This window comes from Anoplopoma fimbria, chromosome 4 (assembly GCF_027596085.1).
Source record: "Anoplopoma fimbria isolate UVic2021 breed Golden Eagle Sablefish chromosome 4, Afim_UVic_2022, whole genome shotgun sequence".
NCBI lineage: Eukaryota > Metazoa > Chordata > Actinopteri > Perciformes > Anoplopomatidae > Anoplopoma > Anoplopoma fimbria.
The window spans coordinates 11,019,747-11,038,826 of record NC_072452.1 but is presented as its reverse complement, the minus strand read 5'-3'; the positions used below and the strand labels follow the sequence as shown (position 1 = coordinate 11,038,826).

General features: G+C 41.3%; 2 protein-coding genes across 4 annotated transcripts in view; both read right to left on the bottom strand.

The window, feature by feature from the left end:
• gabrb2a (gamma-aminobutyric acid type A receptor subunit beta2a) overlaps positions 1-11,102 on the bottom strand; it is a 29,728-nt gene extending 18,626 nt beyond the window's left edge. For all 3 annotated transcript variants that reach the window (XM_054597476.1, XM_054597475.1, XM_054597477.1), the window contains exons 1-3: positions 11,029-11,102; positions 10,803-10,903; positions 10,281-10,348 (exon numbers count right to left, since the gene is read on the bottom strand). In XM_054597476.1, coding sequence (XP_054453451.1) covers positions 10,281-10,348; positions 10,803-10,903; positions 11,029-11,102 — 243 coding nt within the window. The remainder of the gene's footprint in view (positions 1-10,280; positions 10,349-10,802; positions 10,904-11,028) is intronic.
• Positions 11,103-12,363: 1,261 nt separating this feature from the next.
• Positions 12,364-18,904, bottom strand: gabra6a (gamma-aminobutyric acid type A receptor subunit alpha6a). Its single transcript, XM_054598187.1, has 10 exons — positions 18,858-18,904; positions 18,674-18,780; positions 18,468-18,535; positions 17,836-18,056; positions 17,649-17,731; positions 17,396-17,539; positions 16,265-16,417; positions 15,922-16,169; positions 14,295-14,542; positions 12,364-12,385 (listed from the first exon to the last, which is right to left on the bottom strand). Exons 1-10 carry the CDS (start codon positions 18,902-18,904, stop codon positions 12,364-12,366), a joined length of 1,341 nt encoding a protein of 446 aa, XP_054454162.1.
• Positions 18,905-19,080: the final 176 nt, after the last annotated feature.

Here is a 19,080-nt window from a genome sequence, read left to right as displayed (position 1 = left end):
CTCGCTCCCTCTCTGTCTCATTATCAGCCTGTCGATCGGATATCTCTATCACCTTTTGGATCGTTAGCTGCTGCCTGCAGTCTCAGTGTACATCACCCACCGAGGCAGCATCTCCTGCAATACCTCCCTGTCTTCTTCACTACCATCCTTCCCCACATCGATGGAGGAACACAAAAACATAAGCAGCTAGAATCCTCCGAGAGGAAGAAGTTAATAGCAGAAGCTAAACCTCTGACTAAATTAGAAAACTGAAGCTAATTATATTAACTGGAGCCTTGTGGTAACAATCTGAGCAACATGAAGCAGAGATCATTTATTAAAATGGAGTCACAGACTCTCAGCAACAAGCTTTCTGTATTATTTTTGCTACACACTGTTTTTTGATACAAGTGGAGTGAAATGTAATTTGACATCTTGTTGGATATGGTAACAAAGGAGCGAGAGTGCGTCTGGTGCGTCACATACGTTTGCATTCATAGGTCTTAATTTTTTACTTTAACAGGATTTATTGCTCATTACAATTTAGGGTGAAGCTTGAGATTATTATCTTAATTCTTTAAGTTTTTAAGATCCCAGAAAACTAGGAAAATCAGAAAATGATTCCCTCATTTACTCACTTCTTTAAGTCAATTCTAATTTATAAAACCTAATATCACACATTTGCCTCAACAGGGCTTCGATGAGATAAGAAACAAAATTCCATAATAGGGAATAAATGGAAGAAAGCTCAGAAAGTGCCACAGAAGATGGATCTTGCTCCACATACAGACATGCAGTAGATGTCATGTGTACTGAATGGACCAAAATAGCAAAATTACAGTATGGAAAATCACTCCCTACTCCCAATATAATTCAATATTTTACACTCTAGTGGTCAGTAAAATTAGATATTTGGTCACTTGTCTTTCTCATTTGCCTGGTCATTTTTGCAACTTTAAAATGTAGAACATTGCATTGTAGCATTATTAGCAGAAAGTCGGACGCTACTATTTTCAACATATACACATGTGAATACATTTCACATTCATAACTAGAGAGGTGCACTCAGTAGAGCGCAGATCTCTGCCAGGTGTGTCTACAATGACCATTGCTTTATTGTGTGATTGAATGAATACAACCCACAACTGTTTAAACCCCCGTCTAGACACTAATGGGCTGTAAGGCATCTTAAACCACACCTCAAACTCATAAAACAAGCAGCTATGTATTCAGTCAATCGTCTCTAAGTCGTCGTTTAACACACGTCTCACAATCTTGCCAAAAAACATAATTAAACTCACCAAGCTGTCTGCCCGTGTAGCAGTGGCAGCAATGTACTCAGCCACGTGTGTACTGGTAGTTCTTACAGCTGTCCTAAACCATAAACATGCAGAGTAGTGTCTGGGGGTTGGCGATACACTTGGCCGATTGAGATTAGTGAGTGAGGAGTCAGTGTGCAGTCGATTGCAGCATGAAACAGGCAATAAAAGGAGTTTAGAGAAAAAGTGAGTCACTGCAACTGCGAGCAGTCCTTGAGCATGTAGCCATAACTGACCACCCAAAATATTATACAGTTTGCTGCAGCAGAATGCGAGATTAGCCTTGGACAGACACAAAGGTACACACTCGCTCACAGATGCACGCACACACAGAATGGATCACATGATCCTCCTGGCAAAGATAATAAGTGATTTTGGACACAGCACAAATTCTGATTGTTATAGTTAGAAAAGCACTAGTGTTACTAATTACATCAACGAAGGCTCTGTTCTATTCAAGTGTCCCAGTTAGTACATTTTTGTTTTGCGTGTGTGCATTAGTGTGTGTGCATTAGTGTGTGCAGTGCCCCGTTGTGTACGTTTGATTTAAAAGTATAGCGATGCACAGCTCCAGCACGGAGAACACCTGGGCCTCCATGCTGCCTCCTGGCTGCAAAATGGCAGCATAATTACGACCTCACAGATGGTGCCGTTTACCTTCGCTCGGACATCAGATGAGCTCAGAGAGGGACCCAAAATACAGCTGCCTCCCCTCTCGCTTTGTGCCGCCACAGTTATTGTTCAAAGGCATTTCTGCAACGTAAAGTACTGTACTGCCAGGGAGTACATTTTGTTCTGTGCCAAGTGAAAGGGTTGTACTACTATGGTGTTCTCCAGACACACAAAACAGGAAAATCATGTTGTTTTCATGCAAACAAAGCAAATCCTCTACCTCTGCATATTCATTTTTTTCTATTTCTTCTTAACTGCAAATAAAGAATTCTGCACATATAATATTCATGTCACACAACATCAAGGAAGACTCTGAGATACACACAGCCCTGAGTCTAAACCATGAGAGTGAGAACCCCCAATCAAAGCTTATTTTAACACAAAAAAGAAAGATTAAGTTGCAGAGTCTTAATTCAATTAGCGTTTTGTCTCCTGGAGAAACAATAATTAATGAGTAATACACAAGACATTTTCTTCTATGAGCCTCTTCACTCCACACACAAAAGATGGAGAACGAGAAGCAGGTGAGGATTTCACAGCACACAGGTCCAAAAAAAGCAGAGAAGTGCGAGACAGACCGTCCCGTGCCCGAGTGTCGGTCTCCACAGCGACCTTCAGTCTCCTTGTCACAAGCACTCCTCAGAAACTCCATTAGCATCACACAGGCGGACCAGTGAGCATCAGTGAGGGAGACATCTTGTGGAGAGCACCAACATAAAAAAAAAAAGAACTGACAGCAGTGAATTTATAAAAACAATGAAGATACAAACAAGGCCCGGCTAACTTAAAACACATCAAAGCTGGTTGCACAGTGACAGAGCATCCCTACAGATCTGTTTCTGGGCTAACAAACTCCCATTAAGAATCTGACAGAGTGACAAGGAGTACATTTGTGTTTCCCTCTTGAATCTGACAGGCTACAGTTGTTACAAGCTCTCTATAACAACACAATAGATACAGCTCTGTTTGATTTAAAGACACAGAAGACTTTAATTTGCTCACTTTCTCCCTGTAATGAAACCATCATGCCAGTTTTCATTTATATGTTGTCCTTTCTGTTTGCTTTTGTTTATGAAAAGATGTGTCAACCAATACTCTTTCTTATTATTTGTAGGACCTTCAGATTTTCTGTACCTGAAGAAAAACAGGATGTGCACACTTTGTCTTCTCCCGACCTCTTTAAAAAGCTCAAAAAAACATACTTAACATTGTTTTATGTGATACTTTATGACATTTCCTGATTTGATGAAGATTTCCTGTAAACATGATTTTTAACTTTTACCATATGTCAGACTGTTTGGGGTCTTAGAGACTCCGGCTGTAAAACCTGGTTAAATAAAATAGATTTTCACATCTTTTATTATTATTATATTCCTTTATTGATCCCATGGGGGGATTTGGGTGTTGCAGCAGCTCAACTACATAGAAACAGATAATAAATACAACATATTATACAATAAAAAAATAATAATAATGTACAGTATATCCACATGGGGGGGATGATCTTCTTTATCTGTGATTGGTATTGACCGTACTACTAACACTATGAAATCCACAAAAAGTTCATTTGAATTTATATAATTGTAGTTTTACACAATTTTGTGTTTCTCAGGGTGAGTTAGACCTCTTTGGAGTCTAATTGACCCCACACATAAGAAAGGTCAGGATAACATCTACATTTGAATAAATGTATAAATAATTGTTTGTATAAAGCCCATACACATCCTAAGCCTCAAAATGTTAACTTTATATCTTTTTTTAACGGCTGAAAATGTAAGACACCTGCATTCATTATTATTAAATTAGGAAATGTATAAACTAAGTATTTCCTTATTTGGGGTTAGAACAATGCTTCAAGGTAATTTCTCGTCTTCATATTGTTTTTTTATATAATAAGGTTAAAAGAAAACATATTTAACGGGAAAAATGTTTGATTTTGCAATTGTTATTATTATTATTACTACTACTACTACTACTACTACTACTACTATGTTTTTAAATAATATAACATTGTAGTGTATGGTGGAACGTAAAGCCAATTTCAGCAAATAAAAGGGTCGAAAAACTTGTTTAAAGTCTACCAATGACCCGTTGGTATGACAGTTGGTCTGTGTGCTTCTCTTTCTCCTCTGCAGATTTATTAGAGCAGACAGACGTCCACCATATTGCATATCGCTTTCACCCTCTCTGTCCCACTCCAGCAGGAGCAGAGAAGAATCTGCTGATAATGACAATGTCTATTGTGCACAACTACGGGGAGACGATTCGACGTTTGGGCAATAACAAGCTCGTCTGCAGACTTCTCCGCCTCTTGTCTGTTTGCTTCCCATCTACAAGCTGGAGGAGACGCCACAGCACATCAGCTGGTGAAGCTGAGTTTATTCATTTGTTGTGGTCTTTGTTTCCAGTTAAGTATGGGCTTCAAATTAAATATGAGGGGTCAAGGAGGGAGCTAGCGGATTCTGAATGAGTTGCCCGCCATACACATCCTGAGGGAAGTGACAACATGGACGCCTTTATGACTCTTTCCAATGGGTCATTTTTCAGCTACTTAGCTTCAGTGGAGAAAGTGCCTGACAGAATCATTAAGGGAGTCATCAGCACATTAAAGGCTTTTAATGGAGCTGGCTAACTTACTCCCTGTTTTAAGTCACGCAGCTTTTTTTGTTCCCTGTGCCGGCCATTATGAAAGAATGTTACGACCAATTTAAACTTGCCGTAACTTTGCTCTTGCAGTGGGAGTCCGCAAGGGTAAGTTTTGATAATTAAAGCAAAGGACAAACCAGCAAGTACATGAAAATATGAACACCCTTTCTTTATTTTTTTATCCGTACGGATTCATTTTGATAAAGTGCATTTTGGGGAGCCACCATTTGATTTTCAAAATTGCACATTTTAAAATATGACACTAACTTCCTAGTGTTTAAAAATATGCATGTTTTGTGAAAATGTTACAATGAGCATTGATAAATGATATGTATTAAAAACTTTTCTTTACCAGATTTTCATTTTAGATATACTGTAATTATGTTTTCTTCAGCTCATAGTCTCCTCTGACATCTTTAAATGAACCCAGTCTCTGTGGACTAGACATTAAACAAACAACAGGTGCAGGATAAAGTGTTGTTCTTTTGCTATAATTATGCTGCTGAGCATATTAATCTGTTACTTTGTGTGTCCACTCAGCAAAACTAATGACATTGTTCTGGACAACCTGTATTCTTGTCTTAAGCTTTTTGAGGAGCAAATAGAGCAGGCAATATCAAAGCTGCACAAGACGAACAATGAGACAACATCTGAAATATATTTGTATAAAAATGTGCATGGGTCGCGGTTTTGATAAAAATCTTTACAGCAACCTCAGAAAAGTCACAGAGAAGAAGTGACAAAGATTTAAGATTTTATGCTATTTCAGATTAGATAATTATCAATTCTGATAAGTAATTGTTTAAGTCTTCTATCGTGCAAAAATGTCAAACAATTTTCAGCTTTTTTATGTTTTGTATATTTGTAAATAAAGATAAATTGTTAAAGATGACTGTTGTGTGAATGTGGCTCTGGTAAACTGTGAAAGCATTTGAAAATATTTTCAGAACTGATTAATGTAAAAAAATTATCAACAACTCAATAACTAAAATAATCGTTAGTTGCAGCCCTATCTGAAATACTATAACCATTAATACTATGGAAATAGCTGTATCATCAGCATTTATTAAAAAGTCAAAATATCAACAAAATGTCAAAAAATCCTGCATCTAGAAACCAGAACAACCTTCACCTGGATTATCAATGTTAAAAACCTTGAAAAAAGTCCCTAGAAAAAGAGGCCTTATTCGCTTTTCCTTGACTTCCCTAGATCCACCAAAAAAAAAAAAGGAGCCTGCGTTGTCATGGCAACACTGAGTAAAAATAACACAAGCTTATTTTTCCACAAGCTGAAAATAAAATGGAACAGGATCAGTTTGGACAAACAAGATCAAAATGGTTGCTAATTCACAGACACAAGAAGCTGCATCCTTCACACGGATGTAGCGTAACGTCGTGTTCCTTCTGGTCATCGGCTCTCCCGTTATCTGACGGCCAGATCCCCTTACTCATGTAACAAAAACCAGCGCTTGTCAGGATAATGATCGTAATAAAGAGAACGCTCACGCCCCACTAATTCCTCCATCCCAGAAGCCTCCACAGCTGGTTTGTTTAAATCTTTTAATTCACAGCCAGCTAATTAACATTCAGAGAACAGCATTATAGAACAGGCAGTGCCTCTTAACAACCATCAACCTCAGGTATTTTACATGTAATTAACAAACGGGATGAAGAACAGACGAGGAGTGAAAATTCTCATTTACCTCCCTCCTTATTCCAGCCTTGGAGTGCATATTGTGGCTGTACTCAACATATGGATGGAATGCTGAAGACCTTATTATGCACCGCCGATGCATTGCCGAGACAACAGACCCGACTTTTATTTCATCAGCTGCACTGTCTGTGTGCAGAACACTTTTTAATGCACCGTTACCAGGGTTCGGTTCCTGGATCTGTGATTTCAGCAAAAACAAACAGCATTATGCAAATGCAATTTCAGCTGCTAAGTGAGGGAGATGAGTGATGGGTCGGGATGCCAGCGCTGAACAGACAGACAGACAGAGATAAACAGGGGGGTCGGAGGGTGAGGGGGGTCTCGGCCATGATATCATATCTGTGCCATATTTTGCACTAACCCCACTGAGTCAGCACAGCCCACCCAGCAAGGATGTGTGGTCACACCTCGGACTCGGAGGACACTTCCCTCTCAAAATAGCACATTTGTAATGTCATGCAGGCGAGGGCTGCTACCACGGCGCCGACTGACCTGCACATTTTTTATTGCCCGACAACACGGCTGACCTTTGAGCCTCAACGGGCCATCGTTGTGGATCACAAGAGAATGCACCAAAAAGAGTGAGATCACTGTGGCACATACACGTGTGAACCAACCTCTTACATGTGCACAAAGAAGGAACAAACCCCATCGAGTACTCAAACAACCATCCTGCCTTCATGTCAGCTTAGAAATAAAAAAACGCCACAATGGCTTCAATAAGCCTCGACCGAAATGCAGAGTTCATTCTCCACCAGAGGCGTTTTTATCTTTAATTAGAGGAGTGAGCAGCTGTCTACAACCCAAACCTGCTCACAAACACTGATTTCAAACCCAATCATATTCTTTCATTACTGACAGCAAATGACTCCATTTTGCTTCAGGTTCATATATTGTAAAATTCTGTGTAACTGCAATAGTGTTTTCACATATATAGGGTTCAGTTATCTTTAGAAACAATTCACTTCAAAACCGGTCGACATTTTAACCAAAGTGCCATTGGTTCTCCTTGCTCTGCCTGAAGAGCATTTTTATTCATGTGACCAGTATCTTTCTCAATTTTCAGAAAAGCATTCTACGTAGAGGTCATTCTAAAAAAATAAAGTAATGGCCATAAATCCCCAGCTACAGCTGTTCATTTTTTTCTGGTTTTCTCAGTTTTTTTTTATGATAGTAAACAGAAAGATTGAGGGTTTCTGACAGCTGATTGGACAAGACTATTGAAAATGTGGGCTTTAGGAACTTAAAATTGACATTTCAAATTTATTGTCGAAATTTGTGAAACGAAACAATTGAAAAGTGAATAATTAGTAGATTACTCGCAGCCTTAGACTGTAGAATTTACGTTTTTTTATTCCCTCAATCCTCACTGAAGCACTACTGGTCATTACAAACTCATGCGTTACAGTCAAATATTATTAATAATTTTAAATTATTATGGCATCCCAACGCTTTCTAAAATACCGAATACTTTAGGCTTATATTTGAGGTAAATTTATAAAAAATGATGCACAAAAGATCTAAAATATCCATTTGATGATTGAATGTTATATAGCTTCAATAATGGGCTGGAACAAGCTGCTAAATATTCAATATGTGAAATAGTCAGGCAGTGTAGAATAAGATGTTTTTCCAACCTTAGAGCCACTTACTTAGAAAAAGAGGTAAACTATATGTTGAGGGGTTACTGAAGCTCTGGCTGCAGCTCTCCTGTGGTAACACAGGGTCTGCTGTTACTCTTCTTGGGCCTCCACCAGGACGTAGAAATCATTAGAGGGGACGGTGAAACTGATGACAGTAACCTTCACCTCTCTCTCACATCTCTCCTTCTCTGCCTTCATCGGTTTCATCCTCACCCCTCCGTGTTGTTTTTCCTCTCAGCACTTTAATCTCAAAAGCGGCTACCCCTGATGAGGAAGATCAAAGCAGCCCGGCACTGAGCACAGGTCACCAACTCCCCCCTCGTGATCACGGTGCAGGGTGATATTATTGATTTCTCTGAGATCAATCTCGTCAGCTGCTGTTACCCTCTATTGTACCAAAGAGAGCTGGACGTGAAGAAAGGAGGAGGAGGAGGAGGAGGAGGAGGAGGAGGAGGAGGAGGAGGAGGAGGAGGAGGAGAATCCTGTTATGTAAGTCGCAGGAAGGATTTTTCACAAGGTGACAACAACGTGTGGAACACAAGACCGATGAGGTCTTGGATGTTTTTTATTTTAACTTTTTCATCTAAATTTGTCTGTGGTGTCAGAGGGACGCCTGTGCAGATCTGGCAGGGAGAGCTTTTCTGAGAAAGGAGCGAGATGAACGCTCTCTCATAGCCACAGGGAGTTGCATGACGTCAGCCGCCATTCACTGTTTGAGCACAGTTTAGTGCTTTGCTACACACTCACACGGATGTATGAAGCAGTGTTTTTTTCCAGATGAATGCTCGCATAGATGTCCAGTTCTTAAGTAAGATAACCCTTTGGAGCAAGGCAGAGGTGGATTACATGGCTGCTGAGCCCAGAGTCACAGCCAGGGATCCAGTCAAAGTGGTGGGAGGAGACGGATGGAGGAGGGAGAGGGAGAAAGAGAGAGTCCAAAGCGAGTGAGGGGTTTCTATTTCAAATCTCCCCGGACCCCCAAGGCACTTCCGCTCTGGCTGCATCCTCCACCAAAATAAATCATTTCCATCAAAGCTCTGACCATATTCAGTTATTTTCCCTCATCCAAGGCAAACTCACTCACACTGCTGTATTTATGTGTTAAAAACTCATTCAGTGCAGTCTAAAATGGCCACACAAATTTGACAGGCTGCCAAATCAAACTTAAAAAAATGGCTCAATTAATAATAGAGGACACATCTCTTTCAATTCCTTGTGGCAAACTTGTTTTTCATGCTCTTATATAACATCTCTATTGTGTTGCTCCATGGAGAGGCTGCTTTGTAAAATGATCTTTTCTTACACTCCGAATTCACTGCAAAGACTGTCCTTAATATCATCACGAGCAAAACTAGTTGTTCAACACTAGAAATAGAGTATATTTAACGCAGCAGAGCTACTATGAAGTAGTTAAAAACTGCCGTCAGTCCCCCTCCGGGCTGCGGTCCGTCTGTCTGTCACACGGATCAATAGGTGGTGCTCTTGCATGGGCTGCTGAACTTTTCCCCCTGTCCTCTCCAAGTCGCCCATAACGTTCATGTTTGTGCACCATAGCTCAAGACGGGGTTTTCTTTCTTTTTTTCCATTATTATTATTTTTCTTTTTTGCAATGCTGTGACCTGTGAACATGTATTATTAACAAATTGCTTACGTCATCTGACAAGTAAGGGGGGGGGGATCATTTACGTAGACGGTGATGATGTGATTGGACGCCCGAATTAATAGCCCTAAAAAAACACCAAAAGATGCCGGTTTGGGCAGGATGATGTTTTTATTTATATTGTAGGTAACTGCATGGAGAGGGGAGGAGGAGGAGGGGTACATGTCAACCAAATAACACCGACGAGGCTCGACAACGTGAAGCAGTCACACACACACACACACACACACACACACACACACACACACACACACACACACACACACACACACACACGCAGCTCTCCGCGTCCGAGTGCGCCAGTGAGTGTGTGTTTTGAATTCAAATGCAGAAACACACCAGAGCTGCAAATGCGGAGACTGAGAGAAAGGATGGCGATGATGTGTTTGGGAACGGAAGCCTTTACGCTTTTCTTTTTTTATTTCTTTTTTTTTTTTTTTATAACCCGACTTAAAAAAAAAAAAAAAAAAAAAAAAAAAAAAAAAATTCACAAGACGTGCCTTCAGCCTGGCTCACATTATCCCGGCTTCTCTCACATACAATCAAACACACTGACCCGTGATAGGTAGCCCACTTCAGGGGTAATCCAGCCGTGCCGTGCAATAGGCAGCATTAAGCAGGGCTAATAATCATGAAGATGCACCTACCATATTGACTTCAGAGACCATGTCTATGCTGGCTATGTCTATATTCATCCCCACGGCCACCGGCGCACCTATGAAGGGGAAAAAAAGAAAAAAAGAGGCATTAATAAAAAAGACATATGAATAATTATCTCATCATGTAAATTTAACAAATTCGTGACGCGAGCTCAGGTTCCTCGGTGCTCCCCTCCACCTACAGGAGACCGGAGCACCACCAGCCTCAGCCAAGGAAAAATAGATATCTTCTGTTTCACACGCAGATGCGCTTAAATGCGGTTCATTTCATCCTTTATTGGGATAATCAAAGATAAATGAGCGGGATCGATCACGTTAAAAAAGCCCCGTCGTATCTCCTCCATCAAATAAAAATATGCACATCATTTATCATAGCCTAATTGCAAAGGCCTATTTGGCTGTGAAGGGGATGATGATGTAAATTAAAGGAGATTTTGCGATTCATTAAACATGTATTTCACGTCAGGACGGTGAGACAACATGACATTCCGTTTTCAATTTGCTCGTTACCTCCGAAATCTGGCCTCAACCGAATGTCGTATCCTTTCATCAGCCTGTCCACTGTCTCTTTTACCAGAGGCATATTGCTCGGATCTTTGAGATCCTTGGCGCTGTTGGGAGAAAAAAAGGGTGGTGTAATGCAAAACAGCTTATTAATATCACACGCCAGGCACGCTTTTAAAAGATGCTACATGGCATGCAAGACACGGGATGAAAAATAAGAAAACGAGATTACCTTTGAGTGCAGACAAAAGTCACTAGTAAAGAAAAAGTAAAAATCCCAAAGTGGTTTTTCCTGATCCTCCCCATCGCAACAGTTTTTGAGGCGGTTTCGGGATGCGAGTGAGGAGAGCGCACATCCAACTTACTCCAGACAGTGCAGAGGAGCCAATGAGAGGCGCATGCGTGCAGCCAGCCCAAGATCAAAGAGTGGAGACTGATGATGGTGGATGAGCAGTTTCCATTGCAGAGAAAAATATTAAAGGGACAAGTGGTTGTGCGTAATGAAGAAGCAAGCGTTGGTGCCAGGAGTGAAATGAATGACAGCAGTGATCATTTTCAGAAATGTTTTTATTCTCATGTTTATCACTTGGCAGATGAGTTTGTTTATATCCTGACAAGGTCAAACTAAAGGATACACTGAAGGGTTAAAGTGGTCAAAATGTCAACTTAAGTTTGTTTATTCCCTCAGCCTTTATGTTACTGGACATATTAAATGGCTGCAAAGAGAACAACACTCCACCTATTTCAGGTGGACACTTTAAATGCAAACATCTGTTCCCAACAATCATGCAGCATCCATACAAAAATAGAAAAATTAATGCCATCAACACCCACGGGTATCATAGCCTACTCTTCCCTGCAATGTTTTCAGAGAAGTTGCGGTAGATCTGAAAATGCAGAAGGAGCACCGGAGCGCCAGAGCAGAAAGGTGGGATGGAAAACACAATCCCACAATTCATTTTCTCAGGTTTGAGTACATTTTCGAAGCCGCAGGGAGGGATGCGAGCCTCCTCTAAATTGCCTTTGATCTTGTTGTAGTGGGAGCTGTGCTTCTGTAGAGGGCAGGCTTCTGAAAGCATTGGTTCACTGTTGCATCACCACCAGTTACAGCCATCATAGATTATATCATGCACTTCTTTTTGATGTGTTTTTAAGTGTGTGTCTGAGCGTCATGCATGCTGTATGTGTGTGGCGTCTGTCTCGGTCCAGGTCCCGAGTTGTTGTTGTTGTTGTTGTTGTTGTTGGCGTTGTTGTGTGTACGTGGCGGGCTTTAAAGTGATTGGGGGCCCGTGAAGGGCAGCTCTTCAGCTACTGATCAGGACACAAGTGGGCAGTGGTCACAGCCTGTGAAATGAGTAGATGTGCGGCAGGAGCATAAATGAGTTTCTGAATCATTTCCTCTGTCAGATGAGAGCAGACTGACTGCTGAAAGCTTGTTCACACACACAGGGAGAGGGAGGGAGGGGGAGAGGGAGAGAGAGAGAGAGAGAGAGAGAGAGGAGGGTGAGGTGAAGCTGGCTGGATGCTTGATGTCTCTCCGGCTGCACATGCCCTTTTCCAGGTCCTCTCAGTTTTCAAGAACCACGTCCCTGCAAGACCAGAATATGGGAAAGCATAAAATGTGAGAGGAGAATACAGAAACCCCATCTCTTCCCACATTCAGAGACTCTCTATCTGCAGTAGACTACTGCACAGCCCAAACTGTTCCCGTGCTCCCTGTCCTCTCAGAGCATTCTTCAAAAGTACCGAACGACGGACGTGGCGGAAATATGTAAAAGGAATATATGTGATGCAGCTGTTCTTGTGCTCTCCATCTTGTCTCCCTCATTATTCTGCAGAACATTACAAACAAAACAACCATAAAAAATTATCTGATAGGAACATGAGAAGCATGATGAGCAGATTTGCACTCCCCAGTGTTGCATAACACATCTCGCTCTCCACCGTCTCCCTCTCTCTGTCTTTTTGCACTGTATCCCGCTCTTTCTTTCTTGGACATGGAGCTTTGTGTCCTATAAGTGGCTCACTTATAAGCGGGAAAGTGAATAGTCTCTTTTTCATGTACTTAGTGTACAAAGTAAGCTCTGGTTCCTTTTTACTTTCGAGACCTCCATGGGGGGCATGTAGAAACAGTTTTCGTTAAAACAGCTGGGGTTTTGCCAGCCCTCAGGTGAACCTTATATAAAAGAGGAGAGAGCTTGTTGCATATTTTTCTTCTTAAATTAACTGAGCTCGGCCCTTTTTGTATCTTAAATCTATGATGATGAAAGCCACAGTGCTGGCGTCAATGCAGCAACGACGGGACCTAACATCATTCTCGTTTTTTCTCCCCCCTACAACTCCGGGGGCTGTTTCAGCATTACAAATTATTGATGTCTTTACTGCCTAGATAAAAGTCAAACAACAGACAAAAACTGTGGGTAGCTATTGTTCTACTGAAGCTATCATAATTACATCAGAGGGAGACAGATTTGTAACTCTTTGAGATACAAAGTAAGTATGGATAAATATTCTGCAACCAGACAATGGTTGCAGAATATTTTTCTTTTTCCTTTTCACTTCATTTGTACAAGAATCCCGGATACCTTCAAGTATGTCTCTACTATTTTAACTATTTAGCATGAAAGGCTTTTTGGATCTGCTGCCTTGTCACCAGAACTCAAAAGGTTAAAGGTTAAACTCCAAAAGGGAAGCTCTCTTGTAAGTTGTGATCATGGGTAAAAAAAACTAGCAGTGTGTACATTCATGTCAGTGGTTCAAAAGGGTGGGACTGGGACCTCCCCTCATGGGTCACAGCATAAATCTTACGGTTTGCAAAAAAAATATACGAAAAGGTTTTCTGTTACCCCAAATAGTTTTTTTCAAATCTTAATTTTACTGTGAAATACAAGACAGTTTTCCATCTTCAGTTCTCCAAGAAGTATTCAGATTCAGAAGAGATACTCATCACTCTTTTATAACTGGTTAACAAATTAAACCTGTATATGAGGTTGCTGGTCGTATTGCTTTGTTTAAGGTGATCACAGGCCAAAATGGTCTGGACTGATTATATTCGATGTTTGTCGAGTCCAACTCATATCATAAAACAGCTGTACACTGCGATACGTTACTCTTACAGGAGTAAATTGAGTAACTGTGTTGTGGATTATATTTTCATGTGTGGATTAATATACATTTAGTGCTTAAGTGAGTATTTATGGCACCAGAACAGTGTATGGTATCTGTGATAAACTCAAAAATAAACCAGAGCTTCCATAGTTAAAAAAACAAAAAAAACATGACGCCTAGTGTTTCAGTGTGGCACATTCATGTGTTTTGAAGTTCTTGGAGGTCTAAGATATATTAGGCGTTGGCTACACAGACAATACTTGTTAGTACAGTCAACTCATTATTGGATTTCGGTTTGCTGATAATCAGAAAAATATAGATTATCGTCAGGCCCTTAGCAGTACCAGGACAGATGTAACTGTACCGAGCTAATTTAATTGACTGAGGTACCTGGCTCTCTCCATGGTGTCCTTGGCCAAGTAGATGTACCAGTAGACTAGGTTGAAGAGGGCAAAGGCCAGGGGGAAGAGGATGCGGGCATACTTGTCGATGGGGCTGGTGCCGGCCAGCTGCGGGATTTGAGGAAAAGCTGAGCCCTGCTGGAGGAAAATCGGCAGCGGCAGAGCATCTCCTGGCTCACTGCGGCACACTGAGTGGTTTCTCCTCTTCAAACCTTCCTGAGGGCTGCTGTCCATCTGCTGGGAGGGGGGTGGGGGTGAGATGAGATGGAGTTAGTATGGGTTTTCTGCTCAATGAGAAAAAAAGGGGATGGTGTTGTAAATAAAAACAAACTAGGAATTTTTGGCCAGCAAGTATATGAATAGTGATATTAACATGCTGGAGTCGTGTATATGATGCCTGAAGTTATGTTGGTTCCCACGGGAGCTTTCTCTCAATGGCATGCCAACATCCCTATAGAACGCAGCAGGTAGTTTGCTGGATGCCCATAGGATGGTTAAGAGATTATGCAGGGAGGAGTGCTGGAGTTATTCTCTGTTCTCACATTGAGGCTATTTTTAAAACATCTAACCATGAGCCCTGCACGTGAGACAGATCCCAGGAGGACTCTGTGGTGGCTTACTGTATTAGCATAAAGCATATAGCTCCAGATGAGAGCACTACAACAGCATGTATTACTATTTAATGTGTGGTGTGCCCTGAATGAGGAGAACGGAACAGGCAGGGTGGCTACTTGGAAATTCATAGAAAAAAAACCTGTCTGTGGCATGATTTCTTACTCTGCACACATGAGTCTGTTACTTGTACTGCATAATGACCAACACTGCATCATCAAATGCTGCAACAGTGAGACTGTACCTCCACTCACATTTATTAGCAATGTTAATGCATTTGAGATGTCACGTGATTTGATTCTTCAAGTGATATCATAAGATGATGTTGCTGAACAGGCAGCTTTCATCCTAAGATTGAGAACTAAACCTGCTATACATAAATCAGTTATTATGGTAGACAATCAGGTTCAAATAGTAATACATTGGCTTGTCAAAAGTGAAAACTTCTTTGTCTCTATCTGGTGAATGAATTGTGGTACTGCACTTATCCTAAAGGCAAGAGCCTTCAAAACAGGCCGGGTTCTGCGCTATTTTCAATGGTTTGAAGTGAGCAAGGCTCTGTTGGATAAACATGACGTTGCACCCATCACAGTTTGTCCACATTTTAATCTAAATGTAATGACGTTTTCTTTTTTTATATTACATTTCTTATGTTAATATCAATGAAATGTGATCAAACCACACCACACACTCCAAAAACTTCAATTTACTGAGATATTGACTGTTGAAGTCCAAACTTTAACTCTAATTGCTTTAGTTATGAATATTTAATGTTAAAAACTAAATTAATATCTTAATACCATTTTCCTACAATTTCACATTGTTTTATACGAATATATGAATTTAAACAACAAAGAGAAACAATAAAACTATTTTACTTCTAATAATTAATTCTGGTTCAACAAACATTGATATAAAATTGGCACAGAAAGAAAATCTGTTGCACTCAATTTATCTATCACCATGATTTAATGATGACAGATTACATAAAGTAAGATTCTCACCGAAGCGTTTTCATCATCACTGCCGGTAGCCATCACCTCAAGCTTGTCTTGTCTAGCTTTCTGCTTCTGTAGACGGTTGGCCTGGAGGGTGGCGAAGTAGTTTACCGCCGCAAACTCCACAAGAGCCGATGCCACAAAGGCAAAACACACAGCGATGAACCAATCCATGGCCGTGGCATAGGCTACTTTGGGAAGTGACTCACGGGCGCTGATGCTCAAGGTTGTCATGGTCAGCACTGTGGTGATGCCTGGAGGAAGACAAGCACTTATGAAACACACATGGAGATGTATAACAACATAAAACATGACTAGTAAACATTCAGTGGTGGGAAGAGGGGCGTACCAGCAACTGTGCGTGCAGGAACAGACTCTTTGTTGATCCAAAAAGAGACTTGGGAGAGCACAACAACCATTATTAGAGGGATGTAGGTCTGTATGAGGTAGTAGCCCAGCTTCCTCTGGAGGTGGAAATGGACCACCTGTACAGAGTAGTGACCTGCAAGATAAACAGCACGTGTGAAGAGAGAAACCCCGAGGGACGGAGCAGGGTAGCACAGAACGGATGCCCTTGCCTGCCCTTGAAACAGAATAGCTGCTGAGAGAAATATATAGATTTATTGCTGCTGTTAAGGCTGGAATAGCCTGCTAACTGTAAGACAGCAAATGAGAGGCAAGAGGAAGAAAGAGAGGGAAGGACCAGAAATGAGGAGGGAAGGAGGAGGGAGCACAGCAGACATTTATTTAGAAATGGGATAAAGTCAAGAGGAATGTAGCGAGTGAGGAGGGGGGCGGGAGGAGAGCATGCAGTGTCAGTATGCGTAGCTACCCTGCTCTGTCTGAACACATGCATGCAGACATTCACAGACCAAAAACACGCTGCACACACACGCACACATACAGCCGTTTTCTAAATGGCTATCATTGCTACGTTTTGGAGCCTGCCTCATCCTTTTCCTCACTATTCTAGGAATATGCTGGGTTCACAGCAGGGGAGCCCTTCTCCTACTTCTGGTGAAAAGAGAAAACGCACACACACACACACACACACACACACACACACACACACACACACACACACACACACACACACACACACACACACACACACACACACACACACACACACACACACACACACACACTACTCCATCCTTCCTCCTCTCTCTCTCTGTCAGTGCTTCGTTTGGCTTTAAATCCATAGTTCTTTTTAAAGGCACACCGTACGCATTAGGCCTGACCACTTAAGCATCTTACACTAGATGACTGCTGAAGGAAGTCTTTGCTTTTATATCGGCTCTACTCTCGGCGAGTAATGGATAGTAGTGCTGGGTTTGAAGAAACTCATCTGACCTCTTCCTGCTCTCAGATTCATCTGCCTATGAAATTAAATAAAAAAAGGAAACTTCTAAGTGTGGGTAGGACTGCATCAGTGTACTTATGAAAGAGCAATGTGATAGCTGACAGTGAGCATTACCTGTGTTTGATTTGAATATCTCACTAGACAAAATCTGTTCCACCAGGTCATACTGCAGAAGACTCATGGACTCAGCGGGACAATCGACAGATGCTATTGGTCCCTTCCTCCAAGTGAAAATGATTTCACTGCTTGTGTAGGCATCTAAAAATGCAGAGACAATTAGAAAAAAAAAAGAACTCACAGGTTAAACACATTCATCAATCTGGACGTTATCATTCCTTCTGTTTATGAACACATCTGTCATACTTACAACTTCCAAACCTAAGAGGACAGGCGTGGCCGTCCATGGGGAAGTCCATGAGCCTCATCGGACATTCTGCAGTGATTGTCAGTCTAACAGCAGGAGAACACACAGACACAAGTTATCTTTCACTATAAACAGAGTGTCCACAAAATATCTCATGAACAAAAGGAGGAGGTGTTCAATGTAGAATCACCTCATGGTGTAGAGAACAGTCCCATTCTGCATGATGCGGAAGAGTTTGTTTGGTGTGGTCATGTTATGGGAAATGGACTTCTTGGAGTTTCTAAAAAAAGTGTCTGGTGTCCAGATCTTGTCCACCATGCGGTTGTTCAGCCGCAAGATTTCAGAGGGGCCTTCAAATTTTAGCCGCTCGTCAACCCACATCTGACGGAAGAACATGTCCATGGTGTACTCCTGATGCATAAACATAACATGTTAGTGGATGTGAAACAAACCAAACTACCCAAATCTTTGGATTTAAATCTTTGTCCCTGACATTTATCAGTATGCATAATACTGGGGAGACATTTCAACTTGCAGTGGAAGGTACGGAGAGATGACGAGGCAATGATGGATGCCACTCATCCCAGATAATCATTAATCAATCCATTCAGCCATTCCCTCTGTCTGACGTGTTGTCATATTGATTTAGAGGCCATCAATAATGGAGTTATAGGGCTGGTCAAACAGATTAAAGCTCATTAGATGGTCTCATGGCAGATTGCCCATAAGGCAGATTCAGTGGTCACTGGAGCGCTGTTCTGTATATGTGCTGCTCTCCCTGAGTCAGCACATATACACCTCCTTACAACAGTGGTATCTTACCATCTCAACATCTGATACCGGTCCAAAGCTGGTGACAAAGATGTCTGTTTTCACCTCTGTAACACCACCTATAAAAGTAATAAACAACTGTACAATGAACACAATAACACAAGATGCACCAAAATAGTCTAGCACAATCTTCTTAATTTATCAATGATTATATACGTCTTAAGTAACTAGGCTTTGGGATTTACAGTCTAAATTACCTCCAGATCCAGGTCGCAATCTGTTGTCATAACCATCCAAAAGTCGATCCAAAATGAGGGTGATGTTGTCCGAGTAAATCTTCCCAGCTCCAGATACACTACCAAGACTGCAGAGAAAAAAAAGGTTCAACTTGTAGGCTCATTGTACTGCTGACCCCTGTTCTAGCAGAGAGGGAAGACTTACCTTATACAGCAGATAAAAGTAACAAAAGTTAATGTCAGAATGGCCATCCTGGGCAGCATTTATCACCAAATTTGCAGTCAACCCTCAGAGCGACTCATACTTAATAAAAAAGCATGTGAGGGGAGTCAAAAAGAGTTAGAGTCCTTACTGGTGTTGCTAAAGTGACTGTTAGGTATGCATAAGGACACTGCATGAGGCACTAAGTCAAGAAGAGTAATCTAAT

Bases quoted from the DNA above. Each gene is read 5' to 3' on its own strand.
- gabra6a (XM_054598187.1), bottom strand. From the start codon at position 18,904: ATGGCCATTCTGACATTAACTTTTGTTACTTTTATCTGCTGTATAAG. The intron at 18,536-18,673 runs GTAATTTAGACT...TTACTTTTATAG, and splicing joins ATTGCGACCTGGATCTGGAG to GTGGTGTTACAGAGGTGAAA. The intron at 16,418-17,395 runs GTAATGCTCACT...TTTATCTTGCAG, and splicing joins GATATTCAAATCAAACACAG to GTCACTACTCTGTACAGGTG.